General features: G+C 30.0%; 2 protein-coding genes across 3 annotated transcripts in view; one reads left to right on the plus strand and one right to left on the minus strand.

The window, feature by feature from the left end:
- LOC107455730 (uncharacterized) overlaps nt 1-4,564 on the minus strand; it is a 51,364-nt gene extending 46,800 nt beyond the window's left edge. The window contains exons 1-2 of one of the 2 annotated variants that reach the window (XM_016073401.3): nt 4,196-4,564; nt 1,881-2,006 (exon numbers count right to left, since the gene is read on the minus strand). The gene's annotated coding sequence lies outside the window, so the exon portion shown is untranslated. Of the gene's footprint in view, nt 1-1,880; nt 2,007-4,122 lie in introns of both variants that reach the window. The other variant, XM_016073400.3, reaches the window with a different exon arrangement.
- An 83-nt stretch (nt 4,565-4,647) lies between these two features.
- Nucleotides 4,648-23,447, plus strand: LOC107455732 (doctor no). Its single transcript, XM_016073404.3, has 5 exons — nt 4,648-5,287; nt 8,588-8,797; nt 10,731-10,849; nt 15,653-15,809; nt 21,374-23,447. The coding sequence occupies exons 2-5, from the start codon at nt 8,596-8,598 to the stop codon at nt 21,520-21,522; spliced, it is 627 nt and encodes a 208-aa protein (XP_015928890.1). The 5' UTR covers nt 4,648-5,287; nt 8,588-8,595; the 3' UTR covers nt 21,523-23,447.
- Nucleotides 23,448-23,843: the final 396 nt, after the last annotated feature.

The following is a 23,843-nucleotide window of genomic DNA, read 5'->3' on the forward strand; positions in this document are numbered from 1 at the left end:
AATAACGTAGACCTAAAAAAATATTTTTATGGACAGAAAAAAAAAAAAAAATTCCGATTTCCGTCTTCGAGTCAGTCTTGTTTCCGTCTTACTTCCGTCCGCGGACATTTTCAAAGGCGGAAATCCCTCCTGGGGACGGAAGACTTGCACCCATGATCTTAGGTATCAGCTATCAAAATATTATCTTAGATATCAGCTTAAATTTACTGATGCAAAAAGTTTACACTAATTTACAGGAGATTAAAATAATTAAAACAATTTTAAAACTTGTGTAAATAATATTTTAAGCATAATCCAAGTATGGCAACCACACAGCTTCTGTATCACCCATTTCCAGACTACTGACCCCATGTCTATGCTGAAAGCTTTAAAAGCACATCTTGGGAAAGAAATGCTTTTTGACATATCTATATGAAGATGAACAAAAACATTTTTTCGCACACAGAAGCATAATATTTTTTTTATTATAAATAAATTCCAAGAAAAAGAAATCCTGTAGCCTAGCAACGGACACTGTAGATTATTATTCATGTAAATTTTCTTTTCATTTTTAAAAAGCTATGTAAAAGAAATGGGGGAGGGGGGGAATTGTTGAGGCTCCTTTAAAATTTAAACAACTTAATCTATAATTTTTAAGAAACTTAGATTTGCGAAATTTGCTACAGGTATGTAAAATTAAACTGAATTTTTACATAATAATCTCTGATAATAATCTAATAATCATAATAATATCTGAAAGTTTTGAGACTGCAAACAAATTTAAATTTATATAGATCCCTGTGACAGAATTGCAGTGACATGGCAACATTGTCGCAGAACGTTAAAGGGTACTTGCAGAAAAACTTTTCTTTTGAAAAGCAAAAAATTTTACTTCTATTTTCTACAGAAATTTACACAAAATATTTGAATAATGCATTTAGAGAATCACTTTTTGATGCACTCAATTTACGCTGATAGTATCGTAAATCGATGTACTAATGTTTCAATTGTAGTTTTCGACAATTATTAATATTGATATTCACATGATTTTTAAATTTTCCATTAACTTCAAACAAAATGAAACATTTAAATCAGGCATTCGAGTATTTACTTATCAATGCAGTAATTCTATCTAATTTTTGGCAGTTATTGCTATTGAATTCTCCATAGTTTTTAAATCCTATATTTTTTAATAGAACAACCTAATCTCAAAATGAAACACGTGTTTGAGGAGTTTGATTCGAGTGATTTTGTTTTAAATTTTTTTCCGGCAATTCCTACAACACACACACAGATTTCATGATTTTTAATTATTTTTTTATTGTGATGATTATTTCCAAAATGCGAAGAAGGAAATAATTTGTGTTCCTCCTCCCCTCCAACAAAATGCATGAATATGACCCATAATATTAGAATAAAAAATTATTACATGTTCTATTAAATAAAATATATATAGTTTTTTTTCGTAAAAGCAGCACTTTTGTTTTTTTAAAATTAGTAACATATATGTTTGTCATTATTAAAAGTATCTTGCATAAAGATATAAGAGTTTTGCCGCAGATAACTCGAAAAAATTCTGCCACAGGATGGATATCGTGCTGCAGATGCACTAAGAAAATTCTGCTACCGGAAATAAAATTAATGTGCTGTAACCTTGACCCCTTTATTTTCACTGGGATAAAATCCTTTTCAAAATTATTATGCATTAATTTAAATCTTATTATAGCAGTGAATACTGTTTTGACATTAATTTCAACTTATAGTTTAAGTTACATTTTTAATGTTAAAACTACTACCATTCATTCCAATTAGATTTTGACTATCTATTAAATGGCGGTATTTAAATCACAAATATTAAAATTGCAATAATTTAAAACAAACATTTCTTTTTTAATACTCACTGATTTGAATTCCCTTTTTTCACCTGTAGAAATCCTACAGTATTTTTTACTGTACAAGCCTGTATCAACCTCTCTCTTATATACTTTCTTTTCAGTTCAAACTTTGATGGAAATCTGCTCCACAACCTGAAATTTTTTTTTGTTAAATCATGATCTGTAGATAAAAGTAAGGGTCATATATTAAGAAAAAACAGAAAGAATAAAGAAAAACAAAAACAAAAAAAAACATTCAAAATAATGATTATATTCACAAATATTAAGTACATTGAGAAGTTAAATAAAAAAAATTATATTTGGTGCCAAATCTCACATTTGACAAAATTTTAAGTTTCCAAAAATTATGCTAATAGAAAATGCTAGATGGTGATATACATAAAGGAGATAGGGGAAATATGGAAAACTCAAATACTTTTGTCATTAATTGTATTTTAATACAAACTTATAAATTACTTATTTAGTTATATTTTAATACACACTGTATTTTAATAAAACAAAAAAAAATAACATCACTCTAAGAGCCGTGATGACTCAGGGGATAGAGCGCTTGCCTTACAATGAGATGAACCAGGTTCGAATCCTTGTCGATACGAATGTCGTATCCGGCTTGCATCGACCACTGTGCTGACGTGAAATATCCTCAGTGGTAGACGGTTCATGGGTGAGAGTCCCCTTGCCGTAAGGCTAACCGAGGGTGGTTCTCATGGTCTTCCTCTCCGTGTAAAGCAAATGTGGGTTAGTTCCATCAAAAAGTGCTTGACAAAGGCAAATTTCTTCAGTTCCCTTGTCTTCTGGATTGGGTTCAAAATTACAAGGCTTTGTAGATGAACATTAGTAGTCGTAAAACCAAAAATTGGGTCGGATGTTTATCATTATATATTGTAAAATAATATCACTCTACAAATACACACAGGACTTAAAAAACTATCACAGTTTCCAAATTAAAAGGGTTTTTTAGCGTCACAACTTAAGTTCCATTTTAACTAGAATTCACTAACTGATGATCACCAAATCAAACACTCATAAAATAATTAACAAACCAGCAACAGGAAAAGAATCCTGTTGCTGTTGCACGCCCCCATTGGCCAGCAGTGCTAGACCAGGTCCATGACGTTATACACCCTCAAGAAATCCAACACCGTCAATGGATCATCTGCTAAATCCTGTTTGGTGAGCCCCAGGCATGCTAGGATGTGATGAGGCGAAGCCTGGTCTGAAGAACAGTTGGTACAAATTACAAAGTTCTCGGATCCTTCGAAAATTTCATTGATTTAAGGTGACCACTTCGAAAGAGGACAAGAATAGTTTGTTCTTGTCTATTAAAACCTTGGGCCAGGGAGCCTCCAGGTCGAGAACAATGATACCATGGGTGCTTTGGGGGGACAATCCAAGTGGTCTTGTTTTTGTGTTTTATTATTGAAAATATTTCCAATAAGGTGAGGGGTGCCGACGGCACAGAGGCCTCACAAGCACCAGCTTTAACCAAATTGTCCGCATTCTGGTTTCCTTCAAGATCGACGTGGGAAGGAATCCACTGCAGATGAATCTGACGCGAAATGGAAAGCCGTTTTAACATTATGAGTATTGACACTCCAGCACTATCTCTCCCGCTTTGCCAATTGGTCAAGTGTTGTATTGCACTTCTGCTATCAGACAGAACCCATATCTCGTTTCCATGCGGAAGAAACACAAGAGAGTCAAGGGCTTCATCAATGGCTATTAGCTCACTGCGAAATGGCACGGATGGCAGTAGACACGAATGAAACCTATCTGGCAGTGGAATTTACACCAAATTGCAAGACCATGACTTAAATAAAGGAATCCTTCTTTCCCCTTCTCCACTCCGCAATCAAAGGTGTTCAGTTGGCAATGTCTTTATTTGTAAACTAAGGATGAATATTTTCAGAGCTCAGGATACAAAAATGAAACTGAATCAACCAAAATGAGTTGGTCACAAAACAAACAAAATTCAAAAGCAATAATTAAAACATCAAGTCAACAGAATTAAAAGGAAGAGTGAAATTGTTTTAGCTGACATAAATTTGAAATGTTGGGTTTAATTATTAGAAACCAATGTCAGGTCTAGTATCTTGGCAATTTCTGTATTTAATTTTAATTGCAGTAGTAATTAAATAATTGATATAGGTAGCTTATTCTTTCCACACAGCTGGTTTCTTCAAGTTATAAGAGGCACAAATAGATAGGAATGCTATTAGTTTAGTTACTTAGCATATTTATAACTCACCAATACAATCAAATAGAAAATTTTTGTAACGAAAGAAACATTTTTAAATGTTACTACTGTTTCAAGCTATTACCGTCAAAAAATGCTGCTTAAAACAGGGAACTATCTTCTGTTTATTTTTGATTAAACAGAACAATTATTAATGAGCGATTCTAAACAAATAAAAAAAGATTAGCAATGACAAATATTTGGCAAAACTTTAAAAGTTTAAGCATATATTTTCAAAAGTAAGCCGTCATAAATGTAAATATTATACAAAATCAACTGATTGCGCTTGATGTCTAACTTCTCGGAAACGAAAACAAAACAATTCAGTGTTTGGAATGGATCTGGGTTTCAGTTCATTTCACCTCAGTTTATCTCTATCAGTATATATTTCTTTGTGGTTTGTTCCACACTAAAACTAAAAACTGCGACGCAATTGATGCATCCATGTCCGCATGCATCATCTGCGCGAGCGATTGTTTCGAAAATACATGTAAGGTGAACTACTCGCGCATGCGTGAATTGCATTTGCGTGTAATCACATATAAGAACCACATGTAATGAAAATGGTCCCAGAACCGAGAGAGGTTTTTTTTTGCAATACTTTATATGATTTTCAAAAGATTTTCGCATTTTCATGCTCAAATCTGCGGCGAAAACTACCACTGTACTCATAAAATGTAATAAATATATGGATTTTGTCTAGTATGAAATGGCCTCTTTTAAAATTGCTGCGATGTGCGGAAAATCAGTGCTGTTCTTTCCTCTATTTTTACTGTTTCTGTGGAATAATTCCACATGACAGTTCTCAGATACATATTAAATTTAATGCTATTCCTGAGTAATCATGTCTCAGTAAACATGTCGCATTTGTTTTTCTAGCTTTTGTTCCATACCACCAAAACATACTGCAATATTTGAATTCCGGCCAAGGCAGGTTTTGAGGGTCATGAACTTCATGCCTGATCTTCATTAAGTATTGGACCAATCGTATGCGACGTAGAAGTCACGTGCCCTTCTGTCAGGGTTGCAAGTCATCAAGTGATAAGAAACAACGCAGAAAACGGAAGGAAAAGACGTCAGGTGGATATGTATTGAGTGGTCTTTCATATACTTCTTTTGTTAATTGTAGTTGATATACCCACAAGAAATTTCAAGTTATTCCCGTAAATTAAGATAGGTAGGTATAAAACCTTCTGTTCGTATACTTTAATTTAAAGTAAAAATTTCATTACACCCTTGTATTGTTGATAAAATGCGTCTATTATTGGATGACTCCTTAAGCCTAAGTGTTTTATTTCCTTGATAAAATACATATTGAATTGTTTCTGAAACCAACGATTACGTGTTTGAAAGGATTTTTTTTACATCCCTTTGTAGTTTTCAATTTTTATCTTTAATTTATTTTACTGAATAATCACTTGTACATAATTGATGACGATCAACGCATTAATTCTTAGTAGGGTATCCCCATTGTTTATTCTTGACGACTCAGATAATTCGTCGTGTTATGATGATTCTTTGTTTCATCGTTGGCATGTAACTTGCTCATTGTTTATCATTTATATATTTAGTTATATTCTTATAAAATAAGAATAATTATTTATTATACGACACGTGATAAGTAATCCTCTACATTGTGAACATACGTAGCCTGTAACATATAACCAAATTCCAGATTTTTTGCTAAAATTTTTTGCATCTTATTAACTATATTCATTTTTAATCGTATTTTTTCTGTAATTATGAAATCTGATTCTCTTGTGTTAAATTGGAATTTTTTTAATATATATAAAAACTTGAATAAAAAATTTATTTACATATTCATGCTGTAATTGCATCATTCCTGACTGTATTGTACAAAATGTTACTTCTGGAACTTAAAGGAACAATATTTGTTGTGGGAAATTTGTTTTACCTTTAAAAATAAAATTTTTAGTGTAGATTGGTGTTTATATTTCTTATATATATGAACTTGGTCCCATAAGCAAATTTTCAGGTCACTGAAAGTTGGTAAAGATAAAATTTGAAATATGATCCATACGGTAGTGCTTCTTTTCAGAACTTCTAGTATTTAAGTTGTGTATTGTATTGGAAGTATGAAGTAAGAGAAATTTAATTTTTGTTAATTCATTTTTAAAATAGTTTTTTATACATTGCCTTTTGTTTCATTATGCAAAAGCTATAATATTTATAATCGTAATTTTTTTTTCCATTTTAATGAGGTTTTATATTTTAATTAGATCATAATTCAACTTCACTCTATTTTTTACTGGGGATATTTTCATATAGTGATCTGCTACACCAACTAGAAATTGATTTTAAACTGGAAAATTTAAACAAAAAAATTTTTTTTTGAGGTTAGCCTCATGGTTAATCTTTTTCAGAGATGTTTTTTTAATAGATATTTTAATTTTGTTTTTTATAAAATGTATCTTAGCAAAACTTTTCTTGTTAAGAATGTCAATTTATGTTATTGTTAGTTTGAAGTCCATTTGTTAATAAATAATATATTTATAATAAGTATATTAAGTTAATATAATTGATTATTACTATTTCAATATATTTTGATTTCTATTTTATATTGCTTAATCTATTTTACCATTTCTGTTTTCTTCTCGTTTATTCGAGAACATGGTAAAAATAAATTTTTTTTTTTCTGTCATAAACTTTATTTTCAAAAAATATTTTGAGAAAGTTATTGTACAATAGGGAACCGATTATCAGGAACGATCGGGACCACCGCTATTCTGGATAACTGATTTTTTTTCGGTTTTCTGAATCGCTGCAAAAAGCCGTTTTTTTTTTATTGTTAAACCAAGCTAAAAAAAACAAAAATTATTGGCAAATAATCTTGAAAAGAAGAAAAAATGATGAAGTAATGCACTAATGATTATTTCCAAAATGACGCTAAGGTAAACATCTTTCAAAATAGAAAGTAAAATCCTAAAATCTTATGAGGAAAAGAAATTGTTTTGAAAGAAAATGGCGGTAAAATTTAATATAGTTTCTTCCGGTTTTTTTATTTCTGGATAACGGGTTCTGTACTGTAATAAGAAAAAGGTTAACAATTTTGTGAAATAATTTTGATCCACAAGAGAAACCTTGTTCTCAGGAAATAATATTTGAGAATTTTCTTCTCTCCACCTTATATGTACATGAATATTTCTAATAATAGTGAACTAATAATAAGTATATAAATGTGTGATTGCTTTGTTGTAGGGATGTGACAAATATTCGCTACTATTTTGTATTCGACCATTTTATTCCAATACTTGGCCTGATATTCGGCAAAGTCAATTTTTTGGGGGGGGGGATTTGAATACATTTATTAAAGAATAATGTAAATTTTTATTTTTGCAGCACATTATTAGAAATAGTTTTGACAAATATTTTGTAAGTTCTAAAACTTGTTAATTTATGTTCTGTAGGACCTATAGAAAAGTGAAACTTTTAAAAATTGAAACTTATTGAATAAAATTGAATTGATTACTTTAAACTGAACCATAAGTTTAATATGTATGATTTTTTAAAATTATATTCTGATCTTTTTTACAACACTTTTTTTTCTCCAAGCATTGAGGACCTATTGTAATTTGTTTCGTTTCTGACCTTTTTCTGTTATCATAGCGAAACATAATAAGAAATTTTGTTTTTTCTTAAAGACTTATTTTTGTCCCTTTTTTTCCTTAACAGTGAGACAGGTAACCTAGAAAAGAGTGATTTTTCAGTATCATTTCTAAATTGAGAAAAAAAAATTCTTTATACTATTTTTTATAACTTTTCTTTTTATCAGTGTTTTGTTATTACACAGCATTTTTTAAAGAGCTTTTTTAATGAGTTATTTCTTTCGCTTCGGGAAAAGCGAGAATCGTCAAGTCAAGGGGTTACAATATAAATTCTATAAGAATAACGCAGCAGTGTTCTCCCTCTTGTATTACTATGATTGATTGTGCTTCGGAAAATTTCGGATTTTTCCCTAACCACGCTCCAGAAATTTCAAGAAATCATCAGTCACATTTGTGTATAAAAATTATATATTTTATTTAAAAATATTAGAACTAGAATTTATACATTTCATATAAATTCATGAAAAAATATTTCATTTGTAAATATTTTTTTCTGGTAGAATAATAAATGTGATTGAAGATAAAAGTAAACTTATACATAATTATTCATTTAAATTATGCTGTATATAATTTATTTAGAATTTAATGTTCTGAAAATATCAATGATTTAAATTTATAAAGGCATTAATTTTTTGAAATGCGTCATTAATGATTTTACGTAAGAAATTTTCTGGATTTTTTCAGTTGGACTCACAATCACCCCTGTATTACAGTGGGCAATTTTTAAAAAATTATGTTTTTTGTTAACCCTATTTAAGTAGCCTTTTTATAGCCTGTTAATTTAATGTTTACATTGTCAAAAGTAAGGAGACATATACTATGTACTTTAATTTTTATCTACATTTTTATAGATCTTCAAATGGAGCGTGATACAAATCAAATGTCCCAGAGTCCTTCTCTATGTAGATCTGGTTGTGGGTTTTATGGTAGCCCCAAGACTGATGGATTGTGTTCGAAATGTTATAAAGATGCTTTGAAAAGAAAAAACGCAAATCCTGCTCCATCACAATTGAGTGGAGCTGGTCGCAATAGCCCCAGTGCATCAACTGCTACAATATCTAGTGAGTTACCTGTCCTGTAAAGATTATGATATTACTCTGTTTAAATTTGGTGAACAAGTATGTACCAGTATCTAAATTAAGTAAAGAACAATAAGCACAATTTGGATAATTTTTACTTTAAGCACTTTTGTTACAATCATATAAGTTATGAAAAGGTTAAAAAATTTTATTCAGCATTATGTAGTGCACCTTAACTGTCCATATAGCTAATATTTTTAAAACTGTGGTCTATGCTATGCCAATTATTTTAAAGTTTCCAAATTTTTCCTATTTATATATTACTCAACAAGCTGGGTTATTCTGAGTCCTTGTCAGGGTTCCCATGGTCCTTAAAAGTCGTTATAAACTAGTTAATATTTTTTTTGGAAAATAAGGACCCTGAAGAGTACTTTATTTTGGTTCCAGGTTTCTTAAAATCCTTAATTTAAAGTATTACAATAGTTGGTAAGAAAAATGTTTAAGTCTTACAAAAAAAGTTTATAACTAGAAGTCATTCTTTTATTGCCTAGAATGAGACCATGAATCAAGGGTAGAGCGTTTTGAGAGACATGAAGGGGCAAATGAGGTGTTACAGACAAGGGAAGGAAGCATTACGTCCTTTCATTAATATATTCTACCTTTTGTTTAGAGTGAGACCACATGAGGACAGTAGAGCATTCTGAAAAAAATATAAATAAGGTGTGGACAAGAGGAGTACAGCTTACAGAAGAGATCATGCCTATTTTTGTGGGAGATGGGCAGCTCTAAGGTACATAAGTAGGCATAAGGTACATAAGACTCGCATTGACCTTCAAAATCTGCAGAGTTTGAGAAACTCAGTTCTACTGGTAGCGCACATGATTATGGGAACTAAGTAAAGCCCTAAATAAAGAACTAGTTGACCAGAGGGCTTGGCCAAGAATATTTTCTGCATTTGTCATTCTTATAGCATGAGCAGCCTTTTTAATTCTTTGGATTTTTTATGAAAACATGATAAAGTTCTAAATTTGAGCATCTGTGCTATTAGCCATCAACTTGTATTCCTCCAAAAAAAATAGTTCCTAGTATCCACTGCTCAAAGACATAGAGCGTTTTTTTTTCTTTTTGTGTCGTTGCCCAAGTTACTGATGAGTTTCAGTATACGACTGATTGGGTATTTAGAAATTAATAGTTATTAGGCATTTAGAAATTAATTAATAGCTTAGTCTTTTTTCTGTTAGACTAATGTTTAATCAGTATCTTCAATTGTTTAGAGTTCTTGCTCCAAGGACAAAAATTTACAGTTATTTTGCTTTTGTAGCAAAACCTATTGATTTAGTACGATAAATGTTGAAAAGAATTCACCTTGTAGAAGTGAGTTTTTACGAGTGGACCCACCAGAATAAACTCATCCCGGTTCGCCTAAGTTGCCTAGCCTACTTTGGCGAACCCTGGTAATAAATACAATATCAGTGCTTGCATTATAATATATTTTTTTTCACAAAAGGTAATTAATAGGCATTGTCACTGTGGGAATATATATATTTAATGATAAGCTATTATTAGGGTTCATAATTTTTCAAAAGAAAAAAAGTCCTTCATTTTTGATTTGATAAAAAAGAGGGAACCCTGTGAATTAGTCACTCAGGCTGTTTTAAAACTATGTGTCAATTTATTATTCTGTAATTTGGAGGCGTAAATTTGAAAAATGTGTAAATTTCTTTGTTTTAATTTTTTTTCCTTTCTTATTATTATTAAGCTGTATTGTTGTCATAGTAAGTCCCCAGGTCAGAATTTAAGGGGACTTCCTTTATGATTCACGAAAGCTTCTTGAAAGATTGTAATGTAAGAAATTTAGAAAGATCGCAATGAAATTTATATAAACAAATTTAGGCTTTGTTTACTCATTCTATTATAAGTGAGTGTTTATTTCTCATATATGTCATAGTTAATGTTTTTTTATTAAATATTTCAGCCATCTCTGAATGTGAGGATAAAAGTATTTTACCGAAAGATGATGATTTATCCACTGCATCTCCCACAGTACCCGCTGTTGTTGTCACCCCACCTAGTCAAGACCAGAGCAAACCTGAGGTGATTTCCTTAAAAACAATATTGATGTTCTTTTAGTGTATTTAAAATTGTTTTTTAAATTGCACTTAAAACTTTTCAAAATGATTTAATGTTCAGAGGAGATCTTTGAGAATTGCAAAGCTTGCAATTAAAATTATGCTTAATTGCCAAGCAAATCCTTTAGTTTTCAAATGAGGATGAAAGGATTTGGGGGGGGGTGTAAAATTACAGGATGTAAAATTAGGCTATGTAAATTACATTAGTTTTTTTTGTAATTTCTTTGGTGATTAAAGATTGCATTTAGTATTGATTACTTTTTTTATATTCAGGTTGGCCGCTGAACAGGAAAATTTAAGAATCTGAAAAAATTAGGGAATTTAATTAAAATTTAATAAAAGTTTGTAAAAGAAATTTGCAGATTTAAGATACTAAATAGACCTATGTTTTTTTTTTTTTCTAAGTAAAGTTTTTCTTGTAACAATTAAAAAAAATTTTTTTTTTTATTTCCACCTCTAAAAACAAGTATAAATGTTTTGTACTATATTTTATGTATCAAAAAAGGCCCCTGTTACCCCTGTGGCAGAATATTTTCGAGCTATCTGCGACAAAACTCTTTAGCACCAATATCTTTCTGCAAGATACTTTAAATGATCACAAACATATATGTTACTAATTTAAAGTAACAAAAGCACTGTGTTTATGAAAAAAAAGCTATTATTTTTTAAAATTTAACTTGTAATGATTTATTTTTATATTATGGATGGTATATTCTCGTATTTTGCACACTTATTATTACTTTCTTTGCTTTTTGTAAATAATCATCACAATAGAAATTTTTTTTTTATTTTTAAATCATGAAATCCGCAGCTGAGAAAAAGATCGACGAAACCACACGAATCGAACTCCTCAAAAAGAGTTTACTCATGCGTGTTTCATTTCGAAAATAAGTCGTTGTAATAAATAATATCATATAAAAGATATCAGATTAAAAAACTGGGGAAATTAATAGCAATACCTGCCAAAAAGTGGATAGAATCATTGCCTTAAAAAGTAAATACTCAAATGCAAGATTCGAATTTTACCATATTGTCTGAAATGTATCAGGATATTAAAATCCGCATGAAAATCAATATTAATAACTTCCGAAAATTCGATCGAAACATTACATTGATTTACGGTACTATCGACGTAAATTAATTGCGTCAAAAAAAGGATTATCTAAATGCATGATTCGAATTATACGTGTAAATTTCTGTTGAAAACAAAACTTTTTTTTTTTACTTTTCAAAAGAAAAATATTTCTTCAAGAACTCCATAGCATCTGTTAACCCGATTTAAAATTACTTTCATATGATCACTCATCTCTTCATATTGACATGATTTAAAGTCATCCACTGCAATTCGCATTTACTCGATTTAAGATTGCACTTTTGTTTCTTCAGAACTTTATATCAAATATTGCGCTTCGTATTCAATTTAAAATCCAATATTATCAAATGTCAAAAAAGGATTGTCTAAATGCATGATTCAAATTATACGTGTAAATTTCTGTTGAAAACAAAACTTTTTTTTTACTTTTCAAAAGAAAAATATTTATTCAAGAACTCCATAGCATCTGTTAACCCGATTTAAAATTACATTCATATGATCACTCATCTCTTCATATTGACATGATTTAAAGTCATCCACTGCGATTTGCATTTACTCGATTTAGGATTGCACTTTGTGTTTTGTATCCTTAGAGTTTTATATCAAATATTGCGCTTCGTATTCAATTTAAAATCCAATATTATGGTTCATGTGACTTAATTCGTCTTTGAAATTAAATATAGCGGTTCACGCGATTCAAATACCGCACATTGAGAGCTGTATAATTTACAAATTACACCAATTATATCATTCTGTGGATGAATGCTTCCTACTATAACATATCCAGCTAAATAAATAACAGTTCTGTTTCTTATAAGAAAAACTTTTATTCGCAAACAACACAAACAGTAACAAATATGAAGTACCTGTAACGGGATAGTCAAAATATTATAAAACAAACTAGGAAAACCCGTAACGGGTTATATGAAAACTCAAGTTCCAAAACATAACTAATCTCTAAAAAAACAACAGCTCTGTTCTACAAAAAGTCTTCTAATTTTCTCGTCTGCTTTTATTTTTTTTTATTTATCTCTTTATGTGTTTATTTTATTTTATTCATGTTTTTGCTAGCCGGTTATTTTTTTAAATATTTTCACTTTTATTCATGCTTAAGCTAGCCAATTATTTTGGAAATATTTTTAGACTTTATACTATACTATATTCGCGATCGCAACGAGCTATAGGGGGCGTTGTTGTATGAGACGCATACCTGCGATTTCTATATGTTACGTCGTTAATGTCGTTATAGACGTCGTTGATGTAGCGTGTAGCATTGCAACGTTCCTTCTTTAATGTGGCTTATTAATTTTAAAAAAGAAAGTGCTTGATATTCTTTCTTGCACAACCGAAAACAAAATGGTATCTCTTTTTATTAGAGAAGGAATATCCACAACACATCGGAAAAATATTTGTACATTAACAGAAAAAAATATTTATATTCTTATAAGAGTTAAAACCTAATGCCCGAGAAATAGTATTACTAAATTTAATGATATAACATGAAAGGCCCATTTAAACTTTACATTCTATAGTTTTAAGAATCATATTAGTTCAAAAATTAAAATGAACAAAAAGTATACATAAGCCTCATAATTTTATGAAATTTAATTTTGTAAACAACGTTTTTTGACAACAATTTTTATCAAAAAATTTCAAGTTTCAATAAAAATCATTATTTAGAAACTAAGAAACGTAAAATAAAGAATGCTGACGAAAAAAAAAAAAAAAAAACAATTCTTTTTTGTCGCCATTTTTAGTGCTACGAATATTCGTCTTTGGGATTTGCCAAAAACAAAACAAGATGCAATTTTATTTTTTCAGGAGGGAAATATTTTACCGAAAAAACGAAAATGTACCAATTCCCACAACATAAAACTTTATCTTGGCAAACGTACGTTTTGGAAATGTTATTTCATTTGGAATCTTATTCATCAGAGTTCATATGGCGATATGATTGTTTTGAATCTATGCTAAACTCTATATCGGCTCATTTTCCACCGAAATCCAATTAACTATTTTGATTTTAAATAAAGTGTTTTATTTTATGAACTGTCGCAAAAATTTTAAGTGTAGATTGGCGGCACTTAAAAACCGCCAAATCTGTAGCGGCGGTGGCGTTAATACGTCGTAAGTACCGAATTTTTATTCCATACTTTTCTGAATCATATTATTTCAAACATTGGAATATACAAGAAGTATACATAAACACATAATGTTATACCATTTAATTTTTCAAAAGTATTTTGAGAACAATTTTTATCAAAAAATTATAAACTAAAAAACGGAAAATAAAGAATTCTTAGGATAAAAAAAACGATTTTAAGAATTATTAACATTGAAATAAAAACTTTCATATTGTTTCTTTTTTTATTATTCTTATAGTTCTTAATCAGACGTAAAAAACCATTCTGTAGAGAACCATCATCAAATGAAAAAAAAATATTTACAAGCAAATTTTTTATTGTAAAAATCATTGCACTTACCTGATTTATGATTCCCGGAGAATTCCAAAATGATAAGTTCCTTGTTTGAAAACTTTATTCTCAAATAATAGATACATAGTTTATACCTTCATTACTTTTAGATAACATACTACACAGCAAAATTTTATAATTGATATGAATTTGAATATGTAGCTAAAAACAGAATAGCTGAATTCTAGTTGAACTTATTCTTTCAAAATTAAAAAAAACTTACCAAGAAAACGATTTAAATTAATTAAGAATCAGCACAAATGGCACTATTTCAAGTAACTTGGATAATTTTTTATTGTTGTTTTCCGAATTATATGGATACAGAAATATATACTATTCTATAACGAAGAAGAATATGCTATAACTATTACAATTCTGTATGTTCTGAATTCATATTTATTCACTGGAATGACGAAAGCAATGTTGACTTCACTTTAATTCGTAATGAATTGAAGACAGAAGAAATGCATTTTACCTTAATACACACATCTGTAACAGTATCCGAAAACGGAAGTCGTCAGTTGCAAGTTTGTTGATAATAGAAATCAAAAATTATTGAGGAATTTTTCTTCAAATGTTTGGCGTGTTCTGTTCCTGAAAGATTTACTAATATTCTGGAGCTTTTTTTTCAAGTTCTTCGGCCTTTTCCTTAGGGAAATTTTGTTTCTTATTTGCTGCTAAAAAATGGCGTCTGATTCTGTCAATGACTTTGATGTAACTAAATGAAAACGTGATAAATTAATGTCTGATATTTACAGGCTCCCGCTAGACGGCATACTCGAGCGTTGCGATCGCGAATACTATTTTCTTGCTCAATTTGATGAATTTTTTAAGTTCTTTAAAAAATGTGTTCCCGCAACAGTTTTAGGTTTCTATTTTCAGCTTTTTTTTATTTATTTTTTTAAATCTCTGGTATGAATTAATATATAGGATATTATATAAACTAAAACATTTTTTAAAAAAATCCTTAATTTTCATACAAATTTTAAAAATAATGTGGCAACAAAAGGGTTGAAACTAGTTACTAGAGTTAATCAATTGTTTGCAAAAAGTTTTTTCATTTTATTAAAACCTGTTGTACAATATTAATACTCATTTATAAGTTAATGTAAGAATGTTTGATTTATGGAGAGTTTTTTAAACAATTTTTAACAACAACTGACTTGTTTGAATTTCTATTAAGATATAAATTTATTTAAAGGCGTCAAAACAGTCCCTTCTCGATGAAGCCTCACCAGCAAGTCCTGCTTCCTCAGATAAAGGTGATGGTAACTCTTCTCAACAGGATGATATGGAAAAAGATCAGAAGAAAAAGAAAAATAGATGCCACATATGCAAAAAGAAAGTAGGCCTAACTGGTAAGGAAACCCTTCACCCCACCTTCATTCAGAATCGCATTTGTGGTAAAATTAATGTTTCAATTTCTGGTACTTTGATATTTTTCTTATAAGCAACATTCTTTTGTTGATAAGTTAGATTTTAACTGAAATTCAATAGGTTTTTCTTTTCTTATTTCATTCTTTTAGATCATGTTCTTTAATATGTTAATGTTTTTCTCAATTTAGTGTCAGATTTAAGTGAAAGTAAATAAATTTCCCTGTTTAATTTGCCCAATTGGAGCACACATTTTTTTTATTCTGAATCATAAACTTATACATAAAATCGCTCTGTTTAAAACATTACTATTATAGAAGTATGCAGATTTTTTTTTTTAAAAAAACCTTTTGATCCTTGATTAAAAACTATGTTTTGTTTCACTGGTTGGATGTTTAGAAATCTCCTGTTTTATAAATGTCTCAAAAATCTAAATTCTATTAGTATCTTATGCTTGTACCTACAAAATAGTTAAAGCTATGTTTTAATTTACTTATTCAGGGCCCGTGTTATGGACTTCAAATTATTGTCCACTAAATTAGCTGAAGTATTAGCCAAGTTTTAAAATTCATAGCCAATGTGAAATTTAAACAATTTTTAAGATTGATTTTTTACCTTCTAAAACTTTAAATCAAAATACAAATTTATTTTAAATTGAATTATTCTATAAGAATGCAAATTCAAATGAAGAGGTATTATGGAGTTAGGGGAGGGGGGAGTAAAGAACAAGCTATGAATGAAAGAGAGGAGGTAAAATATGTTGGTCTTTGAGGAATAGGTTAGGATTGATTTTTGATAACTTATTAGATCAGTAAACAAGTGTAATATAAGGATAAACCTGAAGTAACATTGTTATTGCATATATTATTGCCAGGTTATTGTCACGAGAAGCATAAATAGTTAGATGATAATTAATATGCATCTTGCTACAACTTTTTACCTTAATTGGATAAAAACTACTAGGTTTGCTAAAAGAATTTTTTGTTGTTGCTGGGATTGAGGGGAATGTTTCTTTTTTTTCGGTAAAAAAACATTAGCCAAAGCATAGTTTTTTTTCACCAAATGTACGATTTTATCGCGTTTGGTGAGGTGATGGATGCTTAGCGCTAGCCCTGCTTATTAAAATAAGTTATTGACCTTTTTATTGGTCTTTTTTGTTGTTTTATTAACTTCGTTAGAACAAATGGTAACAGTGTGAACTCTAATTAGGATTAACTATTGAAAAAAGGAAAAGGCATTCAGAAAACAGATGGCTGAAGCAAAGATGTCAAATGATTTAAACGATATTTGTAGTGAAACAGATATATATATACTGAAAAATAAAATTTAAAAACATGCTTATGTGTGTGTGCATAAAAATATGTTACAAGTGGGTCTCCAATTTAATAAAACTATGAATAGCTTATGTGAAAGGAGATTATAATATGAATTGTTGTGTAAACTTTAAATGGTGTAAATTACAGTAATCTATTTTCTTTCTCCTATCTTTAAGTAAAATGAAAGTAATTACAACACCCCAGCAGCAAGTTATTCGGATGGTTGTTGGTTTAAGATTTGGATTTAACTTGTAAGCAAAATCAGATTATATGTAATGGATTTTATTGTGAATTTGATTGATTGCATTGTTAATGATAAATTTGAGGAACTATTGTCAGGGTGAGGAGTTAGTCACCTTTTGTCTCCTTTTTTTTGAAGGTTTTCACCTTTTTGGTGATTTTTAGTAAGAAAAACTTTACTTCATTAACCCTTTGACGGTTATGAGCGAGTTTGGCTCGCAATTGAATCGTGCTTCATAATGCGCACAAATGAGTTCCGCTCGGGAGCAAGATTTAGACCGTAGTGGCTCGTAACGAGCACTACTCACGTTGTGAAATTTGCTCCAATGCAAGCTGACGAGCTGAGCTCGTTCACCATTATTATTCTGCATTGTTGTGGGACAGTGTCATGCTACCGGACAGTGTAAACTGTAGATTAATCCGTTCTGTCTTAAACCTTGCCAGCTGTGGAAAAAAAAAAAGAATTATTTTAAATGAATGAAGCTAATTCAAGGGTGTCGAGAATATGAAATCTGGAGAAAAGGCTACAGAAATGAATAAAATAGTCTTTAAAAGAAGCAAAAACCAGGAGTGTATAATGATTTTTTTTATTATTTGATCCAGTTTTTATTTTATAGCCATAATTTTTTTTGTTTTAGGTAAGACATTCTTATTGTTAAAAAAAGAAGGAAGATAAATATTGTAAAATTTCTATTAAAAAAATGTTAGAACCATATTGTTTGAACTAGGATAGTTCAGTCGGGGATATTTAACAAATCATTTTTTCCTCTCTCTCCTTAAACTTCTAGCTTTATTTGGTAGCCTGACAAAGTGAAATAATAAAGTGACTGCTTGTCAAGATCAATTTGCACTTCTACTAATACTTGAATTGCAGTCAATTTACAATAATGCATTTAGCGAATATGTAAAGGAAGAAAAAAAAACTACCAATTGTCACCTTTTTTGATAAACTAATTACCTTTTTTTTTAAAAAGAAAAAAAATTTTATGTGCTCCTTGCCCTGTGTACATTTCTTTTAAATAATGTCATTAGTGTCTGCTTTGGATATATTGGTTAGAATCATATCCTAAGGGTGTCTGTTACCGTATCTTTGATTACTCATTTTCAATTATAGGAAACTCACATATTTTGCCTCTATTTACTGGTGTTCTCTTGCTATAATTTTCTTTTGAATGTACATTATTTTCATAAATGTCCTTGACTCCTAAAAATAATTTTTCTTAACAGTGTTAACAACTTACATGGGTCAGAGGAGATTTGGGTCCGTTAATGGACTCTTCACATAATATCTTTTCATAAAAATGGACCCTGTGCAAAATAATTTATCTTTTAATCGGACCCTTCACAAATTTGTTTATCTTCATTTTTTTTTTTTTTTAATCGAATAAACCCTTCCCGGGGGGAGAAGGACATGTAAACGAATTAAGTTTTGTCTTCGGTAGACGCTTCTTCCATTATCTGTCCGAAATTAATATTCTACGTTCAGCAGTATATGCTAAATGCCAAATATTTGTATGTTGCATCTCTAATTTAGTATCAGAAATTGCTATTTATTTTTTAAAATTTAAATTTTTATTATAATTTTACAGTTACAATTTAAAAACTCCTTGAAAAAGTTTTTGCAATAACAGGACCCTATTTTCACAAATTCGCAAAAGCTGGGCCCTGGTTGAAAGAATGTGACTTGACGTTTATTTTATATTCACAAATTACGAGTAATTTTTTCACAATAACAGGACCTTTCACAAACTGTCTAGTTCAGTCAGGGGTCTGTCCAATTCTTTCAGGTGAATTAGTTTAGTTGTAAGGTAGCTTAAACAAAACAATTGTCTATTGACAGTCTGTGTGCCCACCCCCCATATCTATTAGAAAATAGATTTTAAGCTATTGTGAAACTTGATCATCATCTTCCTCTTTCATTATTAGTCTAAAATAGCAACAATATACGAAAGAATGGGGAACCCAAAATGGATTCTTGGATAGAAAATGAAGAATCAAGAGCCTTCAATTTCAGAATCAAGAACCCATCAGTTACAGACAATTGATTAGCATGTGTGTAGTTGCCAACTAAAAAAGCTTTCTTTGTTTCCGCCCTATTTTTTATCTTTCAGCTCTAACCTTGTAAAATCTGTGCGTGTGCACAAGTTCATTAGGGAAAATGGCGAGCCTTGTGCGGAAAGCGTTCTGCATGTGAGACAGGGTGCGTAGCATTTTTAAAAGGTGCTTAGATTTTCGTTTTTAAAAGCCCTTGAAGGTGCTTTTTTCATGGTGTCTTTTTAAAAAGTGCTTAATTTTTCCTTTTTCAAAATGAGATTTTTCCTTTGTTGATTTTCGCTTCAAATTATGCAAAAAGACACAGTTCACTTTGTTCTATTTGACGTTTTCATAATTAATTCAATTCAATCTATTTCGGCGTATAGTCAGTCTGTAGCATATGAAAATGCCATTGGTTTTACATGATCAAAATTTCATGATTTTTGACAACTGTCAAAAACTTTCCAACCACCCTGTCTAATTATGATATTTTTTTAAAGTACTTAAAAATATTTTTTGAGTGCTTAAAAGGTGCTTTTTTGTTGACTAATTTGGCTACGCACCCTGTTGGAGTTTAACAATTTTCATTGTGTTATCACAGTGCAGAAAAGAATAATCATGAGCAAACAATCAAAAACCAGTGATGTAAAGACCAAAGACCCAGATATGTACTTCCCATGCCCAAAACAACTGAACGCTTTGTAATGCGCTTTGCGTCGGTGACTGTCACAAATGCTTCAGAACATGCGTCGTGAAATGGACTGCCGCCTACATGTTGTCCATGTAACCGAGGGGAATCTGTGACGCATGTATACAAAATTTTGAAGTTCTTTTTACATTCTGTGTAAATTTCATCGATTATTTATTTTTTATTAAATAGTTATAGCCATTTGTAACAGCTATATTTATTTTGAATTACCCTGTATAATAACTATGTTGCATTGCTTTACTGAAATAGTTATAGTTCTATTTTGCTAACTTATTTCTTACTTGCGAAAGGCTTGAGTAATTCTATAATGTGTGGTACTTCACTTCACTGTGGTGGCTGCTAGATCCCCTTTATCATTGTGTTAATTTGAAATTACTATTTTCAATTCTTTAAAATTCTCTCTGTTATGAGGTAGTAATTTTATTAATATTGTTAATTGTGTGTGGATTTCAGCTAGGGCTATATACTATTTTTTTTTAATTTACTTTACTTGATAAATTTATGATGTGCTTAAAATTTTAGTATTAAATATTAAGAAAGAATTGGGTGAAATTTCTTGTTTCTACTATCTGAAAAATTTGTGTGCATGCTACTGTATTTGCAAATATGTCAAGTATCCTCAATGAGCAAATAAGGGGTTTTTAGCATTATAAAATAGGAATTTTTTCTAAACATTGCAACATAGCTGCCAACTCTGTTGGGTTCACCAATAGACTACTGGATTTTGCCAATTTTTAGTTTAAAATAATTCCCTAAAACTAAGCAAGGTTCCTTAAAAAAATCCTTATTGAAATTAAATTTTTACTTAATTGCTTGTTTGAAATTCTGAAATTTTTTCTTTTCTTCTTTTCTGGAATTCTTTTTTTCTGAAATTTTCAGTTTATTTTTGTTCAGTTCTCCCTTTTCAAATTAATCACAATCTTTTTAACTTATCTATAGTAAATTACTATCTATTCAAAATTATGAGTTAGCATGATTAAAAAAAAAAAACATTTTAAATTTGAGTTCATTTAATGTCAATCATAAATGGAAAATATTACAGACCATTAATAGTTGTTAATGAAATAAAGTTTTTGTGTTTTGACAGGTATAAAAGTCTCTAAATATTTAGTATATAAGGCAATAGTTATCAAGAAATTTATATTATGTTGCAAAGTGTACTGTCCTTTCCGTGTTGGCAGCTATGTGAAGTGTTTATCAGTAATGAGTGAAACATTTGTTAAATTGTTACTATTTTTTCCCCCTACAGGATTCCCCTGTCGATGTGAAGGTCTCTTCTGTAGTATTCACAGATACTCTAACGAACATAATTGTCAATTCGATTACAAACAGCTTGGTGCTCAAGAAATCCGCAAAAACAATCCTCTTGTTGTGGGTGAAAAAATCAAGAAAATTTAAATGAATTTATATATGTAGCCATTCAGTTAACACCTGACGTCTGAGGCACTTGGAGCTTCAACATATATTGAGAAGAAAAAAAACAATAAATGAAACTTATGGTTTCGAGGAAAAAGAATCATTTGTTTCTTCTTACCTTTTTTTAGGTTTGTTTAGTTGTTAAATATTTTCAAATGTATGGCTTACTTGTTTTTCTTTTCCTAAAAAGTTTATTTTAGAATTTTCTTTTGAATAGTACTTCTTAGGATATATTCTTTTTAATCAGATATTTTGTTTTTCATATTTTAACATTAATAAGTTTTTGGTATTTCTTTCATTGCTACTTGTAAAATAAATGAAAGAGAAATGTCACTGCTTTATTCATAAGTTTGTCTTGTATGCCTATTGTCGATGGAAAAAAATTTTTAGTATTATAACTTTGTAACCTGATAAGAGAAAGGAAAAAAAAAAAAAAGATTTTTATGGCATCAATTTAAGGTATAGTGAAACTTTCTCCTTGTGCCTGTTTTATCTGCTTATAATCATTGTGGGTGTTTCATTTTTTTTTCTTTTACATAATTGTCAGTGTAATTTTTTTTCCTTCATACTTGTAATATCTAAAGCTTCAAGAATATGAAAGAATGTTAGTTATGTTTTAATAGAATATTTGATATATTTATCTTTTTATCCTATTTATGTAGAACTTTGTGCTAAGCGACCAGTATATTCTTTGTGCTTCAGCACTCAACATCAAAAGTATGTAGCTTATGTCTGCGAAATGTATATGCATCTCAAGGCTAATAATCGATTTTAAAAGCTGTCTTGTATCAAAATAAATTCAGGCCTCTATTATCCCCCCCCCCCCCCTGTATGTCAAATCTTCAATGCGTAACAAATTATTGACTTCAGCAAACTTTGCTGCTAAATATGATTATAATCATTTTAAGCGATACTTAGTAAGCAACATCCTTGATTTTTTTCTTTGGTTTGAATCATAGTACAATGCCTTCCTATAAATCTATGTGATATGGAATGTGAAATCAATTCTGCTCATGTTGTTTTCACATTTCAATGAACTTGAGCTGCCTACAAAAAAATATCAAGTGTTGTCAAAATGTATTTTGCTATTGTGTGGCAATCAGGACTTAAACTCGGTAAAATGTTTAACGGTTCAGAGCAAAAACTGTCTAATATATTTGGTGATATTTCATCGACGTTAAAGCGAGCATTGAAGGTTTGAGTACTGGTTTTTTAATATAATGTACTGTATTAAGTTGGTAACACAAAGCAGATTTTTGATTATTTTCTTCATAAATGTGTATTTATTGAATTGGCGCTGTTGTATAAAGGCAATCCTTGCCAAGCTCTCTGAGATACTTTTTCAACAAAAATTGCCTAATCATACTTACATATATATATTATACTATTTAGCCACATTTGTAGAGTAAGCAGCTGTGCATATTAACATCCATCCTTTTATCATATGGTGGGATTCACAGTGATTGGAACATTGTCATTTACTCTGAGAGGAAAAACTTCTTCCACAGTTAATTCATTACTAAGCCAAGCCTTGCACAGTTTCTGAAAGCAAGTCGATGAACGGTTTCAGAATTTCTTTTTCAACAGAATTTATATTTGATTCGAGTGTTTTTGTTTATACCATTTTAGCTGGGACCCGCTGTGGAGTAAATCTCTGTAGAAGCATAGCGTCGTACCTGTGCACAAGTGTAGATTTGTAGTCGAGCACAATAATTGAGTTGGAGTTACGTTGTGTTTATCTCGACTATACAATTCACATGGCGTGTGAAAAACAAAAAAAAATCCTCTGCAAATCTTTAGCTGTCCATTTTTATGAAAAAATAAATAAATGAAATAAAAAAAAATTTCTGAACGACTTGTAAAAAATTTCTTGTAGGTGAAAAAATAAAGTGTCAAAGTGATCGGTAGATGTTGTCTATTGAATTCTCTTTTTTTTTTCTTTTCAGAATACGACGAGAAAAATGTGTTCGTTAAATTCCCTTTCTGTTCGAAAAATGTATTTTTTGGCATTCTTTATTGTTGAATTTATTCTGAAACGTTTCAGATTGCTGTAGGGTTATGATATTTTACAGTGCTTTCTCACAAAACAGGATTGTTTTTGGCATTTCACTTCGCAAAACTAAACCTGAATAATGTTAGTTCTAATGATTGGATTCTCGCTAACTGAGTATCAAACTAAGTGGTTCAACGGGTTGACCTCTAATATGTTAATTAATTTGTTCATGCGACAGTTTAATATACTTTCTCTGTATAAACATACCTCCTATTTTTCCCTGGAGGAGTTTTATTCCCGATTCTTTGCC

Source organism: Parasteatoda tepidariorum, chromosome 2 (assembly GCF_043381705.1).
Source record: "Parasteatoda tepidariorum isolate YZ-2023 chromosome 2, CAS_Ptep_4.0, whole genome shotgun sequence".
Lineage (NCBI taxonomy): Eukaryota > Metazoa > Arthropoda > Arachnida > Araneae > Theridiidae > Parasteatoda > Parasteatoda tepidariorum.